The following is a 23,760-nucleotide window of genomic DNA, read 5'->3' as shown; positions in this document are numbered from 1 at the left end:
GTTTTGACTTGAAAACTGTTTGATTTCATTTTGTAATAAGCTGATAATGCTTATTTCACAATTGACCATTTTTTTGTTCAAAATAAAAAGGTTGAAAACTCTGCTGTGCATAATAATTTGGAACATGCATTTTGAGTGTTAATTATTTTTAAAAATATACTGTTTTCATAGGCACTTTCTTCAAAAACATTTCAATTATACTAGAATATTAGATGACTGGAAAATAACAATGACTGCAATTCATATAGGTGATTTAGAGAAAATATGAGGAAATATTTTTTGCATAATAATTTGGAACACAGTGTAGTGATTGAAGCTGTGCCGACCGCACCTCTATGACAGAAAACTGGAGGCTGCCTGGAGAGCCGCGGTAAGTCCGTACATTGCAGTCCAGTCTGACATAGGGCCGATTTGCACAGACGTCTGAATGACCCCTTATACTGGTATATGTGCACGATTCTTTTATTTCACTTGACTACACTACTTTTGCTGTACAGTTGATCTTCTGTGAGTTGGTAATAATATAGTGAAAATATGCAGATTATAGTCTAACCGTATCATGATAGATGATACTACTAGGCTACACTCAATAGTTTTGAAAAATAATGATGAGCCACATCTTTTATGCAATCATATCCTCAATGTCTGTTTTCATTTACATGTATGGAATGTATTTTCACTTACATGTATGGAAAAATATACTCTTTAGACAACCTGTCATTTTGTAAAAATTTTCTGATTCTGACGCTTTAACCTCTTTCGTACTGCGTCAGCCCATCACAGAGATAGTCATATTTGTTTTTTTCCTGGAGAGCTGTATGTGAAATCTCTGCTTACAGTCACACACTGCATTTTTTCAGAATCTTTTCTTTCACCCCTCCCTCCCAATATGCAGCTGGTGTAGTAGTTTCAGACACTGGCGAGCTGCGATTGGCAGCATCTGGGAGGAAGTGGTGACAGCACACACCCCCAGAGAAGACACAAGAAACGCCCAGTTAGACTGCATAGCGGAAATTTCACATGCTGCACTCCAAAAGAAGCAAATCGAATTATCTTTGCATTGGAGTGATTTAGGGCAAAATGGAAAAGTGCAGCAGACTCAGGGGAAGTCAGGAACTTTACAAGGTATTTAACTCTTTAATATTGGAATTAAGTTGAACTTAATATGCTCTCACTTTCCAGTTCCTGTGTCATTGAACTATTTCTTTTAAAAGGCTTGTTAAATAGTAGACTGTCAAAATGTAATTTTTTTTTTCTCTGTACCTTTTGTTCACTTTGCACACAGACAGTGGTTTGCTTGTAGTTTTCAATGCCGCTTGGGTGACAGTAGCGATAAGGCCCCCTTATACTCTATAAGCTAATGCAGTCAGTACTCAAGAAGTATGTACTTTATGCTTTTGCTAGAAATGTGTGGATTTATTTTTTAAAATTTTGAATCACAATTTCCTCAAATTCTTACTTTGACTTTTAACTTTTGACAGGCAGGTGAAGCGGAAACAGTTGATCCTAAATTGGTGCACGTGGTGCTAGTCGATGACTCTGTTTTAGAGCCTGAGGTAATATATTCTATTTGTAATTCATGGTAAAAAAAATGTGAGCGATTATTGCAGCGTATGGTAGAAACAACATATGGTGAAATGTTATATTGTTCGTGCTACATTACAAAATATTGATCTCTAGTCTGAAACTGAAAACCATTATGGTAGGAGTTTGAGCAAGGTTACATTGGCATCCCTGAAACATCCTGTGTCAGCCTCTATTCCTGTGAAGACTTGTCAATAAGGCCTATATCAGTGGTTCCCAAACTCCAGTCCTCGCGGACCCCAACAGGTCATGCTTTCAGGATTTTCATAGTGTTACACATGTATGAGAATTCATGATGCCTTGATGATACTTCCATCACCTGTGAAATACTAAGGAAATCCTGAAAACATGACCTGTTGGGGTCCGCGAGGACTGGAGTTTGGGAACCACTGGCCTATATAATAGAGGTTTCCACCACGATCGCATGATACTTGCCTGCTGAAGAAACTCCCTGCGGATACCTGGATAGCATTTTGCCTATGGTTTAGGATTTGTTTACCCATAGAATGTTAACATTGGAAGGGACCTCCATGGTCATCGTGTCCAACCCCCTGTTCTATGCAAGAATCACTAAATCATCCCAGACAGATGTCTGTCCAGCCTCTGTTTGAAGACTTCCATGGAAGGAGAACTCCCCACCTTTCGTGGCAGCCTGTTCCACTCAGTGATCACCCTCACTGTCAAAAAGTATTTTCTAATATCTAATCGGTATCGTCTCTCTTTCAGTTTCATAGAATCATAGAATCGTAGAGTTGGAAGGGACCTCCTGGGCCATCTGGTCCAACCCCCTGCTCAAAGCAGGATTCGCTAAATCATCCCAGTCAGATGTCTGTCCAGCCTCTGTTTGAAGACTTCCATTGAAGGAGAACTCACCACTTCTCGTGGCAGCCTGTTCCACTCATTGATCACTCTAACTGTCAAAAAGTTTTTTCTAATATCTAATCTGTGTCTCCTCCCATTCAGTTTCATCCCATTGCTTCTAGTCTTTCCTTGTGCAATTGAGAATAAAGTTGATCCTTCTACAATGTGACAGCCCTTTAGATATTTGTAGACAGCTATTAAGTCTCCTCTCAGTCTTCTCTTTTGCAAACTAAACATTCCCAAATCCTGCAACCTTTCCTCATAAGACAGGGTTTGCAGACCGGTCACCATTCTGGTCGCTCTTTTCTGAACTTGCTCCAGTTTGTTGATGTCTTTTTTAAAATGTGGTGCCCAAAACTGGACACAATATTCCAGATGAGGTCTGACCAGAGAGGAGTAGAGGGAAATAATGACTTCACGTGATCTAGACTGTATGCTTCTGTTAATACATCCTAGAATTGCATTTGCCTTTTTTGCTGCTGCATCACACTGTTGACTCATATTCAGTCTGTGATCTATTAGTATACCCAAGTCTTTTTCACATGTGCTGTCACTTAGCCCTATTCCTCCCATTCTATATATGCTTTTTTCATTTTTATTGCCCAGATGTAGTACTTTGCATTTCTCCCTGTTAAAAACCATTCTGTTAGTTGCTGCCCACTTCTCCAGTTTATTTAAATCTTTTTGAATCCTCTCACTCTCTTCTCTAGTATTAGCTATCCCTCCTAGCTTTGTGTCATCAGCAAATTTAATCAGTTTACCCTCAATTCCTTCATCTAAATCGTTGATAAAGATGTTGAACAATACAGGGCCCAGGACAGAGCCCTGTGGTACCCCACTTGAGACATTCTTCCAACTGGATGTGCAGCCATTTACGACCACTCTTTGGGTCCGATCACTAAGCCAGTTATGAATCCACCTAACAGTTGCCTTGTCCATTCCATACTTAGTCATTTTTTCAATAAGGATTGTATGAGAGACTTTGTCAAATGCTTTGCTGAAGTCAAGATATACTATATCTACAGCATTTCCTTGATCCACCCAATCAGTGATACCGTCATAGAAGGAAATTAAGTTAGTCTGACATGACTTATTAGTTACAAACCCATGCTGACTCTGTTTAATCACTTCATTCTTATCCAGGTATTGACATACATGTTGTTTAATAATTTGTTCAAAGATCTTTCCTGGTATAGAAGTCAGACTCACCGGCCTATAGTTCCCTGGGTCCACCTTCTTCCCCTTTTTGAAGATAGGAACAACATTTGCTCTTCTCCAGTCTTCTGGCACTTCTCCTGTTCTCCAAGAATTTTCAAAGATTATGGAGAGGGGTTCAAAAATTTCTTCTGCTATCTCCTTCAGTACTCTGGGGTGTAATTCATCTGGACCTGGAGACTTGAATTCATTTAGGTTAGCTAAGTGTTTCCTCACTATCTTTCTGTTTATAAAATATCCTGGATTCTTCTATTCCCTTAATAGGACAGTGAATAACAGTTGATGTTACATTTCCTTTCTGAGAGAAAACAGATGCAAAATAGGAATTTAAAAGTTCAGCCTTCTCAACATCCTGTCTTACCATTTCATCATTTTCATCCTGTAAAAATCCTATAGCATCTTTGACTTTTCTTTTACTTTTGACATATCCCCAAAATCCTTTATTATTGTTTTTGACATCTCTTGCAAGCCTCAATTCATTTTCAGCTTTAGCTAATCTGATTTGTGCCCTGCAGGTTCTGCAGACAGCATTATATTCTTCTTTAGATATGCCTCCCTCTTTCCATTTTATAAACTTTTTTTCTTCCTTTTTAGCATGTGCTTAAGTTCTGTGTTCATCCATCCTGGTTTCCTTAAATGCTTCCTATTCTTCCCTCTTTTCGGAATTGTTAACAACTGTGCTTTGAGAATTTCATTTTTCAAGATTTCCCATCCCTCCTGGACATTTTTGTCTTTTAGGATATCCAGCCATTGGATCCCTCCAATTCTCTTTCTGAATCCCTTAAAATCTGCCTTTCTGAAATCTAACCTTGACGTCTGAGTCTTCACAGGTCTTCCGCCTCTAGTTATCCAAAATTCTAAAATAGCATGGTCACTACCTCCTAGGGTCCCAGCCACTTTTACCTCCTCAACCATTTCCTCCCTGTTTATAAGGATTAGATCCAAGGTAGCAGTTCCCCTTGTTTTCTCCCTTACCTTTTGGAAGATAAAGTTGTCAGCAAGAGAGGATAAGAATTTCCTTGACCTGTTAGTTTTGCCTGAGAGAGATTCCCAACAAATGTCTGGATAGTTGAAATCTCCCATGACAACTATGTCATATTTTTTGGAGAACTTGGCCATTTGATGCATAAAGAGTTCATCCATATCTTCAGCTTGCACAGGCGGCCTGTAGTAAATGCCTACAATGGTGTCCTTTCCATTGTTCTGTCCTTGTATTCTTACCCAAACAGTTTCCACAGAACTCCCAGTCTCTGAAGCTTCAATCTCTGTGCAGATATACGTGTTTCTAACATACAATGCGACACCCCCTCCTCGTTTATCAAGTCTGTTTCTTGCAAATAAGTTGTATCCTTCTAGTCTTGTATTCCAATCATGTGTATTGTCCCACCAAGTTTCAGTGATTCCAATGACATCATATTTCTTTTCCTGTGTTAGTAGTTCCAATTCTCCTTGTTTGTTGCCCATGCTTTGTGCATTAGTATAGAAGCATTTTAGTTTGTGATTGGTTTCTCTTTCTCCAATATTTTTATTAATTAGATTCTTTCGTCTTTGTTCTTCCTTTCCACTTCTAATAGCAGAGTTCTCAATAGCATTTGTCAGGTGTATGGCTTTTTCTGGTCTTTTGCTTCCCTTCCCATGTTGTTCTAGTTTAAAGCTCTCCTTACAAGTGTAAGTCGCCTTGCAAGGCGACTTCCAAATACATGCTTTCCAGTCTTCGTAAGGTGCACCCCATCTCTAGCAAGTAGTCCATCGTATAAGTAGTTCACTCCGTGATCCAGAAATCCAAATCGTTGCTGACGGCACCATCGACGTAGCCAGTTGTTCACCTGCAGAATCTTATTCCACCTCCTTGTTCCATGGCCATCCACTGGGAGGATGGAAGAGAAGACCACCTGCGCTCCCAGTTCTTTCACTTTCTTGCCTAAGTCTTCAAAGTCTCTGCAGATGGTTTCCAGGTCGTTTCTTGCGGTGTCATTTGTCCCCACATGTAGTAGCAGGAATGGGTAGTCATCTGTAGGTCTGAAGAGTCCTGATATCCTGTCAGACACATCTTTAATTTTTGCACCTGGAAGACAGCACATTTCTCTTGAAGTTATATCCGGTCTGCAGATAGCGGCCTCTGTTCCTCTCAACAGGGAATCCCCCATGACCACCACTCTCCGTTTCTTCTTCACAACATTTTTCTTTCTCCATCCAGGAGGACTCTGAAGGCGTACAAGGTTGCTGTTTGTGGGCAAAGTCTTATCCTGATGTATTTCTTCATCGTTTTCCTGCGTGAGAGCCTGGTACTGGTTTCTGAGCAGTATGGGTGCTGACTGCCTCCTGATCCTCCTGCTTCTCTGGGTCACATGTCTCCATTCCTCTGTTTCTTCAGGTGCACTTCGAATTTCTTCTCTTTCTGTAACATGAAGAGATAATTCTGCTCTGTCCAAGAACTCTTCACCTTCCTTAATGATCTTCAACGTAGCTAACCTCTCTTCGAGATTTTGCAACTTTTCCTCCAACAGGGACACAAGCTTGCATTTGTGGCATGTGAAGTTTGGCTTTTCCACTGGTAAATCTGTGAACATGTAGCAAGAAATGCAGCTCACCAAATGGCTCCTGGCCTCTTCCATCTTGAGATTTCTTAAAAACGGTGAAAGATGAGCCAAAATTTCCAATTTCCTCTTTTCAGCTGCAACGGCCAAAACCCAGTGATCGTTGAGCTCGCGGAGACTCTTCACTTATCCCAGAAGGCACTGGGAATATGCAAATGATCTCCTCAAGACTCTTCCCCTGGTTTTCCGATTTCCTCTTTTCAGCTGCAACGGCCAAAACCCAGTGATCGTTGAGCTCGCGGAGACTCTTCACTTATCCCAGAAGGCACTGGGAATATGCAAATGATCTCCTCAAGACTCTTCCCCTGGTTTCATCCCATTGCTTCTTGTGTTTCCATGTGCTAATCAGAATAAGGATGATCCTTCTACACTGTGACATTCCTTCAAATATTTGTAGACTTCTATTAAGTCTTCTCTTAGCCTTATTTTTTACAATCTAATATTCGAAGACCCACATAATGCGCAAGTGCCTTAAATTTACTGTTTTAAGTCTTGAGCTTTAACCCTGCACCATTGCAAATTTATGCAAATTTTTATAACTTTTTAGTGTATTTATTAGTTTCCCTAAGAGACTTGAACCTTTGATTGTCTGATCACTTGTACTTTATACAGCAATAATACTTATTGCTGCATATAGTAAATATCAGTCTCATTTTAAGCCCAACCACAGGCTGGGTTTCAAGGGAGCTATATGATGACAGGCACAGAGGTCTTTATTATACCTCCGGCTGTCATAACAACTTATTTGCACCTTGCGATCGCATCACGGGAGCGCTGATGGACGCATTGGATGCCACTCCCCCATGACAGTTCAATGTTAACTGTATAAAGAAGTTGTCCTCTACTTGAACAACTCCTTGTCATACCCCATGCTAGGCCCCGATAAAATAAAAAACTTATACTCTCCTCCTGTGCTTGCGTCGTTCCCGCTGTGCCGGCACCCGCTCTCCCGTGCTGTTGTTGCGCTGGTGTCAATGTCCCTGCCTTCTGTCGAATTGAGCATGTGGAAGACAGTGATCAGCTGCAACCTGGACTTCCTCTTCTTGTTCAATTTGTCCAAAGGTGGGGGCATTGACACCAATGCTGATTGGGTGCTGGGTTCACATGTCACAACAACTGTCCAAGTCCCGGTGAGAGGGAGTGCCGACACCACCAGAGCAGCATCGGCACAGGAAGTAATGAAAAGGCTTTTTTAATTTACCAGGGCCAAGTGTGGGGTATGAGAAGAGGTTGTCCTATTGGAAAACCCCCTATAACAGTCATGGGCAGAAGCTCCACTCCAGCAATGGCTGTTACAGGCAGGTTCTAACTGTAACACACATCCACTACCAGCTGGGTATGGGGCAAGCTCACTTGATGAAACCCACTCCGTACACCCTATTCCAACTTGCGCTGTACATGTACTGTAGTTATTGGTAAGGGTTTAGTAAGAGCTGTACTGTAGCACCAGATAATGGCCACTACACTCTGTTCAGCTGTGGTGTTTCGGCTCCAAAACACTGGGGCGTATGCATCAATACCATCTAATTCTTAAAGTGCACCTGTCACCTGTTTTGGCCGCTATGAGATGCGGCCGCTGCCTTTCAGGGCTTATCTACAGTATTCTATAATGCTATAGATAAGCACCCGATCCGACCTGCAAGATAAGAAAAATACGTTTTATTATACTCACCTGGGGGGGCGGTCCGGTCTGATGAGTGTCGCAGGTCCGGGTCTGGCGCCTCCCATCTTCTTGTGATGCCGTCCTCCTGCTTGCTTCATGGCTCCCCGGCATCACGCTCCTGTGCAGGCGTACTTCTCTGCCCTGTTGAGGGCAGAGCAAAGTACTGCAGTGCGCAGGCGCTGGGCCCCTCTGACCTTTCCCGGCGCCTGCGTGCTGCAGTACTTTGCTCTGCCCTCATTAGGGCAGATAAGCATGCCTGCACAGAAGTGCGATGCCGGGAGCGAGGAAGCAAGCAGGAGGGCGGCATCGCAAGAAGATGGGAGGCGTTGGACCCGGACCTGCGACACCCATCAGACCGGACCGCATCGCATGGCCCAACCTCCCCGGGTGAGTGTAATAAATGTTATTTTTCTTATCTTGCAGGTCGGACTGGGGGCTTATCTACAGCATTATAGAATGTCGTACATAAGCCCTGAAAGGCAGTGGCCGCATCTTATAGTGGCCAAAACTGCTGACAGGTACACTTTAAGCAGTGCAGACTGAGATGAAACTGTCTTAAAGTGCACCAGATTTTTTTGCAGTAATTAATGCTGATTGATAAATCTGGTGAATTTTAAGATGTTCTTGTCTAACTACTACCTCAACTTGTGCCACAGATTTACTCTAAAATGAATGGCACATTTTTTGGCCCATGGTGTCACACATTAGACTATGCTTTTTTTGACAAACTGTGCTCTTTTCAGGTAGCATACCCCTTGTCAGGCAGAAAGTGTCTAAAAAAACAACAAAAAACCCAACAACAATAAATTAGACCATTTTTTTGTGTGCAAATACTGCTAGAATTTTGACTGCTGGACCTGCACAGAGCTGATATGTGGGGTTGCCACCATTGTCCTTATCCTTATAAATATTTTTGACTAATTATGTTTCAGGAATCGTTATTAAAACTAACAAAAACAACAAAATCCAAGAAGAAAAAGGAAAATATAGATGGCCGTAGAAGAAAGATTCCTTTTGATGCAGATGGTGATTCTTCAGGCAAAAAACAGAAAGCCGAAAAGAAAGAGTTGGATAGCAATGGAGGAGATCCAAGTGAACTTACCAGGAGTTCCTGGACTAGTGGTAGTACTGCTGACCCCGCAGTGGATTCCAGATCCAAACACATGTTACATTTTGTTCCACAAATTAATCGTAATATTCGCTTTGCAACTTACACCAAAGAAAATGGCCGTACATTAGTAGTCCAAGACCAGCCTGTTAGCGATGGAACACCTCTAGCCTTACCACCCTTTTCAGCAATGGCTAGTCAAGGTACACCAATGCCAGAAACATTACGATCAGCAAAGACAAGGGCATTGCCGCCTGATAATCCTGTAAGCACAGCTGAAAGTTTACCGTCTAGTGGTGTGATGGCAACTACAGTGAGAATATCTGACACTGCTCTTTCCAGTGCACCGTCAGAAGAAAGCAAGAAACCTGGCTGGGCTGCAGGAGAGGTGATTATTTTATACTTCTTCCTTAAGTTTCTGACCATCCCGATGTGAAAACTATTTTGACAATTTTTTTCTTACACGATTGCATGTACCTGGGGGTGGTAATCATGTTTGCAATTGGGTTTCATTAAAATGTTTGCGCTGTTTAGCTCTTACAGGCTGTATATTTCCATGTGCAGTCTCCTTTGATGTGGTTTGTGGTCACAAATCAGCTGAGAGGATCTCAGAAAATGGCAGATAAGCCGCGTGTGCATCAGAGACCTGGATTCCAGAGATAGATGCAGGTCTTGTTAATGAACGAGATGGGAGAAACCCTATAAAGGAAATCTGTCAGCAGATTTTTGCGATGTAATCTGATAGCAATATGTGGTAGGGACAGAGACCCTGATTTCAGTGACATTTCACTTAGCTTACTGGATGCAGCAGTTCTACTAGTCAGTTTTCTCTGCTGCAGATCTAGCATAGCTCAGATGTTTAGCAGTGTTAACCATTGTGACAGAGCTGCTAATCAGTTGGGGGGGTGTGGTTGGACTAGGATGCATGAGGCCAGTTGTCCTGTGGTGATGATCTGCTGCTTATTTAACACTGATTTTATTGAAACAACACACAGTCCAGTCAGTGACACATAGCTGAAATTAGGGTCTCTTCTACTTCTTTATGGTGCTCTCAGGATACATAGCAAAAACCCGTGATAGATTCCTTTTAATTAATACTAATCCTTACTGCATACTCTGCGATATAGCGCTGCACATTAAAACATGTAAGTTAATTTCTACATGTGTATAGACAGTGTACAAGAAATACATTTTTCCGACTAAAGCACACACTTTTTATCAAGAAAAAAAATCTTACTCAAAAGTGTGTCCGTCTTATATTCCAGAAGCGCCACAAGTAGCTTTATGCTTGTTTTTACAGCAGAGCTGGTTCATCAAATGGATGCTGTAGCCCAGTATTTTTTACTGCAAAAAATTGAGAAAGTGACTTAAACGGAACCTGTCAGCAGGATTCTGCACAGTAACCTACAAACAGTGTCTTGTCGGCGCCGTTATACTCATTAATATGATTCCTTGGTTGTTTAATCTTTATTTATTCGGACTCCCATGACAGCACCACGAGAGAGGGGATCCGCCCTTTAGGAACAGGAAACCTACAGATACAAAAAGGGCGGCACCTCTCCCACGCATCAGTTGGTTTCCTGTTCCTGAAGGGACGGGATCCTACAGAAGACCAGGATCCCAGGCCGGCCGGCCGATACAGGTAGCGGGGGGGTCTCCTACCTCGGCCTGGTGCGGATCCCTGGAAGACGCCACGGTGGCCCAGGATGGGTAGCACGGCGGTGGCGTAGTCAGCAGGGAGCGGCGTCCGGAGGATGTCCGACTCCAGAATAAAGGCCGCCGCCGGTGAGTATGTTTCCACCCGGGGGCCCCCGGATCCGGCGGCGCTGGTGCGGTGGCCGGCGCGCTGCGGGGGATGCTGCGACCGGGGAGCGCGGTATCCCGAAGCTCCCGGGCGTCCCGCGTGACTTCCGGTCGGGCGGGGTCGCGGTGACGTCAGGGGGCGGCCGGAGGAGGTGCTTCCGGGTCGGCGGCGCCACTGCGCATGCGCGAGAAAAACAAGATGGCGGCGCCCATCGCAAACGCCGATGAGCGTCGGCTCTCCGGCCCGGTGCGGCGCCAGCTGGGGAAGGGAGCCCTATTAGGGGGGGAGGGGCGCGGCACGCATACTGCTGTCCGGAGGAGGGGTATATAGGCAGGACCCGGGCAGGGTGCCTTGCCTTGGCCACATTATTGCGAGCAGTAATGGAGAGCGAGCAGGAGCAGCAGCGGCGGCAGCAGCAGCAGCAACGACGGCAGCAGCGACAAACATCTCTGCCGCCCCTGGATGACCTTCGGCAGGTCAAGCAGAAAAAGAAAGAGTCACGTGACAGTGAACGTGCGGGACGAAATGACCAGTCCAGCCATAAAAGCTCCTCTAAGCAGACAGGAGCATCGTCTGAGAAGAATCCCCCTCATCCTCCGGTACTTGATAGTGGCACTGGTAAGTGATCTTCGTGAAAGTTCACTCAGTGACGGGGCCCCCCTTCTGTGCTTTATTCTAGGGGAAGAAGGCTTCAGGTAAAACTAAACACAGGGAATGCGCACTCTGTGCATGCCCATTACCGGACTCATGCCCCAAAAGATTATGCCCCCCCTGTATTCAGCAGACAGTGGCGGAAGAGTCGCCCGCGGTAGCAGCGAGTTTGAGAGACATTGTTAGGGCAGAAATGAAGGAAACCCTAAAGTCACTGTCCCAGCCGGAAACTATAAAGGGCGGGGTCCCGGTGGAGTCCGATTCCTCGGCAGAATGGAGGAGAAGTAGAGACTCCCAGGCTTCATCTCCCTCGTCCTCCTCAGAAGAAGAGGACTCTGGGCGGTTTTGTCTGCCTCTTGACCGGGTAGACAAGCTGGTCAAAGCAGTCAGAGGGACAATGGAAGTAGAGGAGCCTAAGCCCCAATTATCCATGCAGGATGTCATGTTCAGGGGGCTGGAGCAGAGGAAGCATAGAGTCTTCCCGTTAAATCAGAAGATCCAGGATCTAATCCACAGAGAGTGGAAAAAAACGGATAAAAGAGGGTCGCTACCACCAGCCCTCAAACGCAGATATCCCTTCGATGATCCGGCAGTAAATACTTGGGACAAGGCCCCCAAATTAGATGCGGCCATTGCAAAGGCATCGAAAAGATCCTCGCTGCCCTTTGAGGACATGGGATCCCTTAAAGATCCCCTAGACAGGAAGGCAGACACCTTCCTTAAGAATACTTGGGAGATGGCAGCCGGTTCCTTAAGACCAGCAGTGGCGTCAACATGCACAGCCAGGTCCATGATGGTCTGGTTGGACCAGTTGGAGTCACAATTAAAACAGGGTACGTCAAGACAAACAATTCTTGGGGCCCTACCAACAATCCAAGAGGGAGCAGCCTTCCTAGCAGATGCCTCGGCGGATGCAGTAAGAATGGCAGCCAGAGCAGCAGGTCTCTCTAATGCGGCTCGTAGAGCCCTGTGGCTAAAGTGCTGGCAGGGAGACATTCAGACCAGGGCGAAGCTTTGTACTATTCCGTGTGAGGGGGAATATTTGTTCGGCGCAATCCTGGACGAACTGCTTGAGAAGGCTGGGGACGACAAGAAAAAATTCCCAAATCTCTGGCCTACATCCTACCGATGCCCATTTGGTAGAAGGAGATTCCGTCTGGGGAGAAGGCCCAATTCTTCGCCTACTAGAGACCGTCCCAGATGGGAAGATAGAAGGAGAAGAGGTACGGGCTACATGTTTAGACGCTCGTCTAGAGATCAAAAGAGACAGAATCAATGACTAGCAATTCCCGTGGGAGGTAGACTATCATCCTTCCTTCCGGCATGGTCACAGATTACAAATAGTGACTGGGTGCGCAATGTAATATCCACCGGGCTTAGATTGGAGTTTACCCAGGTCCCGCGGGATACCTTTAAATCCACTCCTTTAAGATCTTCACCCCTTGAACAAGCAGCTTTAGAAGCGGAGGTCTTGAGCCTATGCCAGAAAAACGTCTTGATAGAGGTTCCGGAAGCTGAGAGAGGAAGAGGGTTCTACTCTCCCTTATTCCTGATCCAAAAACCTGATAAGACATTTAGAACGATCATTAACTTACGTTTCCTTAATAAGTTTTTGGTGAACCGTACTTTTAAGATGGAGTCCATCAATACGACAATAAAAATATTGTTTAAAGGGTGTTTTATGGCAGTCATAGATTTGAAAGATGCGTACTATCATGTACCTATCCATGCAGACTTCCAGCAGTTCCTGAGGGTGGCGGTTTCAATAGACGGCACAGTCCGTCATTATCAATATAGAGCCCTTCCCTTTGGTCTCTCAGCAGCGCCCCGGGTATTTACAAAGATAGTGGCCGAAGTGATGGCGCATTTACGGGAGGTGGACATCCTGATTGTTCCATATTTGGATGATTTTTTAATTGTAGGAAAATCAGGGGGCCATTGTACATCCCAGATAGAAAGAGCTAAGTCCAGGTTAGAAAACCTCGGATGGATATTAAATTACGAGAAATCCCAACTCCAGCCCTCAAAAATACAAAAGTTTCTAGGCTTACTATTAAATTCAGAAACTCAGCAGTGTCTGTTGCCATTGGATAAAATGCAAAAGATACAGCAGCAGGTTCTTCGGGCGGTTGATAATCCTTCTATGACCCTCTCAGACAGGCCATGTCCCTGTTGGGATCTCTAACCTCATGCATCCAGCAGTTAGGTGGGCACAATTCCATACTAGAGCCCTTCAGAAGGATGTCCTATTTAATAGCAGGGCCTTAAGACACTCCTTACAAGGTCAACTGTTGCTAAGCCCCTCGACTGTCACATCGCTTAGATGGTGGCTCGATGATGAGAACCTAGCCTCAGGGGTGCCCTGGATAACGCAGATAACCCGTGTTATAACCACAGGCGCTAGTCCCTTCGGTTGGGGGGCCCATATGGGGGACATAGTGGTACAGGGACAGTGGGATTCGGATACGGAGATCTCATCCAACCAAAGAGAGCTATTGGCGATAGAGCAGGCAGTCAAAAAACTCATTATGTACCTACAGGGCCATCACGTGAGGATACTCTCGGACAACCAGGTAGCGGTAGCATATATCAACCACCAAGGTGGAACCCGCTCCGACGCCCTGATGCGGACAACAGAACGTCTCCTTCAAATAGCAGAGGGAAGTTTTCTATCTTTGACGGCGCTCCACATCAGAGGGAAAGACACAACGTAAAGGCAGACTTTCTAAGCCGCAAGGCTCTAAAGCAAGGAGAATGGGCTTTGAACAGGGATATTTACCACCAGATTGTCCGCATATGGGGTCGGCCAGAGGTAGACCTCTTTGCCACCAGAGAAAACAGAAAAGAAAAATCGTTCTGCTCTCTGAATCCCAGGGAAAATCCACTAGCAGTGGACGCCCTCCTGATAAGATGGAACTTTTCTCTGGCATACGCCTTCCCGCCATTAAATCTTCTACCTCTGGTAGTAAGGAAGATCAGGGAAGATCGGGCAAGAGTCATATTAATTGCCCCCTTTTGGCCCAGGAGGACCTGGTTTGCATGGTTGAGGACCATGTCTGTATGCGATCCCTGGGTGCTGCCGAACCTTCCGGATCTCCTCTACCAGGGGCCAGTCAGCCACCCACAAGTAGCGAGACTCCATTTGACGGAGTGGTCTTTGAAAGGTCACTGTTAGAGGATAGAGGGTTCTCCAAGAAGTTAATTGATACCCTCCTAAAAAGCAGGAAATTGACTACCACTAACATTTATGCTAGGACCTGGAAGCGATTCCTGTCCACCTTTCAGTTTGACGCCAGAGACGGAATTCCCACGAAACATATTCTGGAATTTCTCCAGAAGGGTCTCGAATTGGGTCTCTCCACAAGTACATTAAAAGTACAAGTTTCAGCCTTAGGGGCCTTGTTTGCATGTGATATTGCCAATAACTATTGGGTAGCAAGGTTCATCAAAGCAGCGGCTAGATCGAGACCCATACACAAAGACAGATGTGTACCTTGGGACTTAAATTTAGTCCTTACGGCCTTGACAGAAAAACCATTTGAACCTCTGGATTCGGCCTCATTAAAGATTATATCTCTTAAGGCAGCTTTTCTAGTGGCGATAACATCCGCACGTAGAGTGAGCGACATACAGGCACTTTCCAGATTGCCCCCTTACACAGAGTTCTTACAGGATAGAGTAATCCTAAGGCCAGATCCAGCATACCTTCCCAAGGTAGCATCACAATTTCACAGGACACAAGAGATAGTTCTGCCTTCCTTCCTCCCTAATCCGACCAACCCTAAGGAGCAAAAACTTCAGGCATTAGATATTAGGAGATGCTTACTTAAATATTTAGCAGCCACGGATCCTTGGAAGAAGGAGAATGCATTATTCCTATCCTTCCAAGGTCCCAGGAAAGGTTGTAGGGTATCAAAACGCACATTAGCGAGGTGGATTAGGGAGGCTATCTCTCTTGCCTACACAGCAGGTGGAGGTCCGGCTCCGCAGAACCTGAGGACGCATTCCACTCGTGCCATGGCATCATCTTGGGCAGAAAGATCTGGAGTGTCAATTGATCAGATATGTAAGGCGGCCACCTGGTCATCTCCTTCCACCTTTTTTAACCACTATCGATTAGATATGGGTGCCTCTTCAGATCTCACCTTCGGGCTAAGGGTGCTGCAGGCTGTAGTCCCGCCCTAAATTAGTTTACATCTCTGTAATTCTCTCGTGGTGCTGTCATGGGAGTCCGAATAAAGTATTAAGTTACGTACCGGTAACGGTATTTTTCGGAAGCCCATGAGAGCACCCTTAGTTCCCTCCCTTGTTCACATATAGGGGTGCACTCCTTTAGAAGATTGTCCACAATTTACGGTATGTGGGAGATGGTGTAAAAAAATATATATATTTCTGCTATATAGGGTAGATAGGTTGTATATATTATATATTGTGTACTAACCATGGTAGCCTCTCAAGCTCTGTAAACCAACTGATGCGTGGGAGAGGTGCCGCCCTTTTTGTATCTGTAGGTTTCCTGTTCCTAAAGGGCGGATCCCCTCTCTCGTGGTGCTGTCATGGGCTTCCGAAAAATACCGTTACCGGTACGTAACTTAATACTTTTCAGTTTTGAATTAATGATATGCCCTACTCTCCGGGGCTGCCTGTTGGAGGGGGGGGGTGTCTTCATGTGGTGCTTTTCTTAGGTATTCATAATTAGAGATGAGTGACTTTGATTGGGTCCCTACAGCGAGAACCGGATTATATGAAGCGCGTCGGCTGATCAACAAACAGGCTCGCCATGCATGTGTTGTGACTGTGACACAGCCGCACCAGATGCAGCTGCGGCGCTGATCAGCTGATCAGCCGACACGTTCCATGTATCCGGGTTCCCGCTATAGTTTGTTCAGGAAGCGCTATAACTTGCCGAATAAGCAGGGACCTGATCAAATTCGCTCATCTCTATTCATAATACAGACTACTGACAGGTCACTGTCAGTGACCTTCCCCCTAGTTTACATAATGAATATCTATACATACTGAAGTAAAAAAAAAAAAAAACAAACCCTTCTGCAGGCAGAGGCCAGCTGCATCATAATCGCATGTGTAATGTCCCAATAATAAATGTGGTTGATTTTATTCAGATAGCTGCGCAGTAACAGTGATCTGTGTATAGAGAAGAAAAATAAATCCTCCTCCAAGGTGGCGTGCTTGTGCAGTAGCAGCTCTTGGCTATCTCCTATAGCTGCTTCTGCGCAGGTGCGAGCAGCGCCATCTTGGAGGAGGAAATTTTTATTTTTCTTCTCCAGTAAGACGGCGCTGCCGGTGCATGCGCAGTAGCAGCTATCGGATCACCTATACACAGATGGCTGCAACCGCGTGGGCGCCATTTAAAAAAATTGATTTTTCTTTTTTTTTTTTCTATCTGAATAACGTTAAGCATATTTATTATTAGGACATTAAACATGCAATTATGCTGCAGCGCAGGTACCACAGCTGGCCTCTGCCTGCAGAAGGTTTATTTTTTTTTTTTCTTCAGTATGTGATGATATTTATTATGTAAACTAGGGGGCAGGTCAGTGAGAGTTCAGTGATCTGTCAGCAGTCTGCATTGTAAATACCTAATGAGAGCACCACATGAAAACCCCCCACCGGCCGCCCCGATCACGAGCAAATCATTAACTCAAAACTGAAAATAATGAGTAAACAACAACCACAAGACAGATTTCATCAACCAAGGTAACATTTTAATCATTGTAAGGGCGCCGACCGGACACTAGGTTATTGTGCACAATCCTGCTGACAGGTTCTCTTTAAAACAGAACTGAAAAGAGCAAGTTTAAGCTATATTTAATCTACAGTTAGGTCCATATATATTTGGACAGAAACAACATTTTTCTAATTTTGGTTCTAGACATTACCACAATTAATTTTAAACAAAACAATTCAGATGCAGTTGAAGTTCAGACTTTCAGCTTTCATTTGAGGGTATCCACATTAAAACTGGATGAAGGGTTTAGGCGTTTCAGCTCCTTAACATGTGCCACCCTGTTTTTAAAGGGACCAAAAGTAATCGGACAGATTGAATAATTGTAGATAAAATGTTCATTTCTAGTACTTGGTTGAAAACCCTTTGTTGGCAATGACTGCCTGAAGTCTTGAACTCATGGACATCACCAGGCGCTGTATTTCCTCCTTTTTGAAGCTCTGCTAGGCCTTCACTGCGGTGGTTTTCAGTTGCTGTTTGTGGGCCTTTTTGTCTGAAGTTTAATCTTTAACAAGTGAAATGCATGCTCAATTGGGTTGAGATCAGGTGACTGACTTGGCCATTCAAGAATATTCCACTTCTTTGCTTTGATAAACTCCTGGGTTGCTTTGGCTATATGTTTTGGGTCATTGTCCATCTGTAGTATGAAACAACCAATCAGTTTGGCTGGATCTGAGCACACAGTATGGCTCTGAATACCTCAGAATTCATTTGGCTGCTTCTGTCCTGTGTCGCATCATTAATAAACACTAGTGACCCAGTGCCACTGGCAGCCATGCATGCCCAAGCCATCACACTGCCTCCGCCGTGTTTTACAGATGATGTGGTATGCTTTGGATCATGAGCTGTACCACGCCTTTGCCATACTTTTCTCTTTCCATCATTCTGGTAGGGGTTGATCTTGGTTTCATCTGTCCAAAGAATGTTCTTCAAGAACAGTGCTGGCTTTTTTAGATGTTTTTTAGCAAAGTCCAGTCTAGCCTTTTTATTCTTAATGCTTATGAGTGGCTTGCACCGTGCAGTGAACCCTCTGTATTTACTTTCATGCAGTCTTCTCTTTATGGTAGATTTGGATATTGATGCGCCTACCTCCTGGAGAGTGTTGTTCACTTGGTTGGCTGTTGTGAAGGGGTTTCTCTTCACCATGGAGACTATTCTGCGATCATCCACCACTGTTGTCTTCCGTGGGCGCCCAGGTCTTTTTGCATTGATGAGTTCACCAGTGCTTTCTTTCTATCTTTCTCAGGATGTACCAAACTGTAGATTTTGCCACTCCTAATGTTGTAGCAATTTCTCGGATGGGTTTTTTCTGTTTTTGCAGCTTAAGGATGGCTTGTTTCACCTGCATGGAGAGCTCCTTTGACCGCTTCTTTCCTTCACAGCAAAACCTTCCAAATGCAAGCACCACACCTCAAATCAACTCCAGGCCTTTTATCTGCTTAATTGAGAATGACATAACGAAGGGATTGCCCACACCTGTCCATGAAATAGCCTTGGAGTCAATTGTCCAATTACTTTTGGTCCCTTTCAAAACAGGGTGTCACATGTTAAGGAGCTAAAACTCATTTCACTTCCAATTTTAATGTGAAATGAAAGCTGAAAGTCTGATCTTCAACTGCATCTGAATTGTTTTGTTTAAAATTCATTGTGGTAATGTCTAGAACCAAAATTAGAAAAATGTCTCTGTCCAAATATATTTGGACCCAACTGTATTATAGTAATTCCATGTTTTTACAGTCTGGAGTCAAACTATACTAATTTGCCTTTAAGTTCTCTAAAGCACTCTAAGACATTACTAATTTCTACTTTTGTACATTAGCCCTTCTTCTTTTGAGCCTTTTTGATGTATTGCAGAATTTCAGAAAAAGCCTGCCTATCAAAAGTGGTTTTGGCATGCCTGGGCATCAACCAACCTTTGGAGAGGACAGGAACCAATCCAATGGCACAGTTCAAGGAAACAAGCCTGTTGGCTTCCAGTTTGGAACTGGTAGTATCCAGGAAGATGCAAAAGAAGCCGATCTGTCTAAAAATCTGTTTTTCCAGTGTATGTCACAAAACGTTCAACCAAGTAATTACTTTACTGCCATCTCAGAAAGTTCTATAGAAGAGCCTTCAAGCAAGGACCCTGGGATGTCATGCAAGGAAGGACTTTCATCTACACTTTTCAAGCCAAAGGCTCTCACCCCACAGGAAACAAAAGCAAACACTAAACCACCCTTTTCTGAATCCATGCCGAAACTCATCCCTGCATTTCCTGGAAAGGTTTTACCTCCTCGACCACCTGAAACCCATGAAAACCTTTTTCTGCAACCTCCAAAACTGTCACGAGAAGAACCATCTAACCCATTTTTGGCATTTTCCGATAAAAAGGATATTTCACCATTTGGCTTTGCAGCCCAGAGTTCATTACCTGGAAATACTTCATCCTCTATTTGGCAAGACCCGCACAGAGCTGATGAACCCAGCTCTTTGCTGAAAACGAAACCCCTTTTTTCTACAGAGTCACTTAAACAGTTACCCTTAACTTCAGGTGCATCAATAACTGAAACTCTTCAAAGTTCTACATTTTTGGGAAACGGACGGTCAAATTCCCCAGCAAATAGCTTAAGTCAACCAATTGAGATGCCAACATTGGCTTCTAGTCCTACTGAAGATAAACCTGCAATTGGATCTGGGCAAATGGACAATCCATTGTTAAGAACATTCACTGCTTTGTCAAGTAGACTTCAACCCGGTGTCCTCCCCTCATCAGAATTTTCTCATGATGGTAAAGCTGCTTTTGACTCTGTTAATAGGTTCACATTGGATGAACGAAGTCGGACGTCTAAACAAGACTCTGATTCCAGTGCTAACAGTGATTTGAGTGATATGAGTGATTCAGAAGAGCAGCTTAACTCTAGGGCTGGCTTTAAGGGAATCCCAGAGCATCTTGTTGGGAGGATTGGACCTAATGGAGAGCACATTGTGGACTTGTTATTAGCAAAAGGTAGAGGAAAACAGGTTCCAAAAGCAAGGCCAAGAACTACTGCTCCACTGAAAGGTAAGAGGGAAAGGGAAAAATAAAACGGTATTCGTATCTTGGAAAATTATTGCATAGCCACAGGGTATGCCGAAAATGTCCGATAGATGTGGGTCCCAACTCTACGATCTGTACCTTTTGTGGAGATTGGTGGCCCCTATCTACCACTGCATGAAGGTGGCGAATGAATGTAGACGTGGCTACACATGGATCACATTTCTGAATTGTGATATACGATATTTAATTCCCAACATATGAGATACATGTACCTAGTCTGCTAGATGGAGTTCCCACAAAAGGCAGCATATGTATTTTATATGTAGAGGTGGCTTGACTATTGTAGCGCCCAAGATCAGTCACAATTGATCACAGCATCTAAACTCTTAGGGGTACCATCTCCTATCCCATTGCACTCCTCACCTGTGATGTGATAGTGGACGGTGTTGTTAAGGAAGTCGGTGACTTAACAATTGCCCCTAGGTCTGTATCAGACCACCAATCACATGATAAAGTTCCCCTTGTAATTTTATAATGGATAAAAATATTTAGGTAAAGAAAAACACAAAAATTGATAGCGACATTTAAATAGTTAAATAGTAAGAATCACAGCTATTGACATTCACTGCTGTTATAAGCAGATGCCTCCTTCACACACCCGTATAAACATGTATGTAAAAAGCTTGTACCAGCGTCGTCAGTGTGTCCTTTCTACCGTCAATGTGTGTCATCAGTGTGACCGTTTCTACCATCAATGTGTGTCATCAGTGTGTCCAATTCTACCATCAATGTGTGTCATCAGTGTGTCTGTTTCTACCATCAATGTCTCATAAGTGTGTCCTTTCTACCATCAATATGTGTCATCAGCTTGTCCGTTTCTACCATCAATGTGTGTCATCAGTGAGACCGTTTCTACCATCAATGTGTGTCATAAGTGTGTCCAATTCTACCATCAATGTGTGTCATCAGTGTGTCCGTTTCTACCATCAATATGTGTCTTTGATGTGTCCGTTTCTACCATCAATGTGTGTCATCAGTGTGTTCGTTTCTACCATCAGGATGTCTTAGCTGTTTTTCCGGTAGGGATAAAGAAAGAAATTACAAAGCTCCTCCTACACTTTGCAATGTTAAACAAGGATGCCATCTGTGTACTGTACATGTTTTTCACAAACCCAAAGACTTGCATTGGCCTTGACATTTGTGCTACCAATAAAAAAAGGACATATCTCCGTGTGGTTTGCATGGACACATGGTCCATGTAAAGATACGAACATGTGAGCAACCCCATAGGTTATAATGGGTACGTATGGAATCCGTGTAAAAAAAAACTGTTGACAAGTACTGGAAACATGGGCATGTGAAGGATGCCTAACAGCCAGCATCTGCTTTGCATGGATCGTGCACAGCTCCTGAGCCCGCTCCGTACACACTCCTCTTCACTCTGATGTACATTTATAGTATACTGTGAGCGAAGGGGCATTTTTCCATTTTTTGTTGGTTTGTTTTTTCCTGCCCCTCTTCCATGCACCATCATTTTTTTTTCTTTGACATGGCCAAATATGTTTGTTTAACTTTTTTTTATGGAGTAAAGAATGGGGTGTTTGAGATTGATATCTCTATCTTACCTATCTATTAGGGATGAACAAATAGCTTTGGATAAGAGCTTATAGTGCTTCCCGAATAGTTAGCTCGGTATCCTGGATACCTGAAGCGCTCCTGATCATCAGCGGTTTGGCACCACAGCTGCATGTGTCGCGGCTATGTGGCAGTCACAACACATGCATGGAGAGCTTGTTTGTCAAGAGCTGCTACTGCGCTGGCGCGGGTGGCACGATCTTTGAGGAAGAAATGTTCTTTTCTCCGTCGCCTCATTGGGGAGCACAGGACCATGGGGTGTATGCTGCTGCCACTAGAAGGACACTAAGTAAACACAAAAAGATTAACTCCTCCTCTGCAGTGTACACCCACACACTGGCTCCAGCCGAACCAGTTCAAGCTTGGTGTCAGTAGGAGGCACATGTTCTGATCTTCAGACCACATCTTTAGTTTTTTTATTTTTCTCTTTATTTTTATTCTTACATTTTTCAAAGGATTACAGAGGGCGACGGATCCCTTAAAGGCGCCGCTCACCCCAAGCCTACAACAGGCGGGAACTTGGGATGTTGCCTCCACGCATCCCCTCCTGCATTGTTTGTTACCAGTATGCCTGAGAGCTTTTTTAGGGGAGACTGGTCCTTTCAGGGCACCGCTTTTTCCACACCGGCAACAGATGGGAACATCTAGTGTCGCCTCCATGTACCCCTCTCTGCATCCAGGCTTATATCCCCATTTATGTGCCGGAACAACAGCCCTGTCCCATCCTGGGGGCGTTAACCCCTTGGATGTCCTGAGGCACTTATGGCGTCTGTGTGCAGCCCCCACTGACTGGATTCTTTGGGGAAATGGGAGCCAATGGAGGGATTTGCAGAGGGAGGAAACAGGGGAGTAGCGAGGAGAGAGGTGGATTAGTCGGGCAGCAGAATTGAGGACAGACTGGAGTGGTGCAAGAGAGTTAGCAGGGAGGCCACAGAGGAGAGTGTTGCAGTAGTCAAGGCGAGAGATGATGAGGGCATGTAAAAGAGTTTTAGTAGATTGAGGACTGAGGAAGGGACTGATTCTGGAAATATTTTTGAGTTGGAGGCAACAGGAGGTGGCAAGAGATTAGACGTGTGGTTTGAAGGACAGGGCAGAGTCGAGAGTTACTCCGAGGCAGCGGATTTCTGGAGCGGGAGAGAGCGTGATGCTGTTTACCATAATAGATAGGGTAGGGAAGATACGTGAGATGGAGAAAAGATAATGAGTTCAGTTTTGTCTACGTTGAGTTTTAGGAAGCAAGAGGTGAAAAAGGAGTATATGGCTGATAGACACTCTGGGATTCTGGACAGCAGAGAGGTGACCTCTGGGCCAGAGAGGTAGATCTGAGTGTCATCTGCATACAGGTGGTACTGGAAGCCATGGGACTTTGAGTTGTGCTAGGCCAAGAGTATAGAGGGAAAAAAGTAGGGGCCCCAGGACAGAGCCTTGGGGGACTCCAACAGAGTGGGGGCGGGATGAGGAGGTAGTGTGGGAGTGGGAAACGCTGAATGTGCGGTCAGAAAGGTATGAGGAAATCCAGGACAAGGCAAGGTCTTTGATGCCAAGGGAAGAAAGAACCTGTAGCAGTAGGCAGTGGTCAACTGTGTCAAAGGCAGAGGACAGGTCAAGAAGGAGGAGGATGGAAACTGTCTGTTAGCTTTGGCTGTGAGTAAGTCATTAGTAATTTTGGTCAGGGAAGTTTCAGTGGAGTGGTGGGGGTGGAAGCCAGATTGCAGGTTGTCAAGGAGGGAGTTAGATGCGAGGTGGGAGGAAAGTTGAGAATCAACATGCTGTTCAAGGAGTTTGGAAGCAAACGGGAACAGTGATATGGGGTGATAGCTGGGCATAGCAGTTGGGTCAAGGTTTGATTTTTTGGGGATGGGTGTTATGGTGGCATGTTT

General features: G+C 44.5%; 1 protein-coding gene across 2 annotated transcripts in view; it reads left to right on the top strand.

The window, feature by feature from the left end:
• Window positions 1-23,760, top strand: part of KDM3B (lysine demethylase 3B) — a 131,515-nt gene that overhangs the window by 29,472 nt on the left and 78,283 nt on the right. For both annotated transcript variants that reach the window (XM_073556900.1, XM_073556899.1), the window contains exons 6-8: window positions 1,482-1,556; window positions 8,853-9,416; window positions 19,084-20,269. In XM_073556900.1, the coding sequence (XP_073413001.1) occupies window positions 1,482-1,556; window positions 8,853-9,416; window positions 19,084-20,269 (1,825 nt within the window). The remainder of the gene's footprint in view (window positions 1-1,481; window positions 1,557-8,852; window positions 9,417-19,083; window positions 20,270-23,760) is intronic.

Source organism: Dendrobates tinctorius, unplaced genomic scaffold (assembly GCF_039654945.1).
Source record: "Dendrobates tinctorius isolate UK_male_01 unplaced genomic scaffold, ASM3965494v1 ptg000241l, whole genome shotgun sequence".
Classification (NCBI taxonomy): domain Eukaryota; kingdom Metazoa; phylum Chordata; class Amphibia; order Anura; family Dendrobatidae; genus Dendrobates; species Dendrobates tinctorius.
This window is presented reverse-complemented; position numbering and strand designations above follow the sequence as displayed.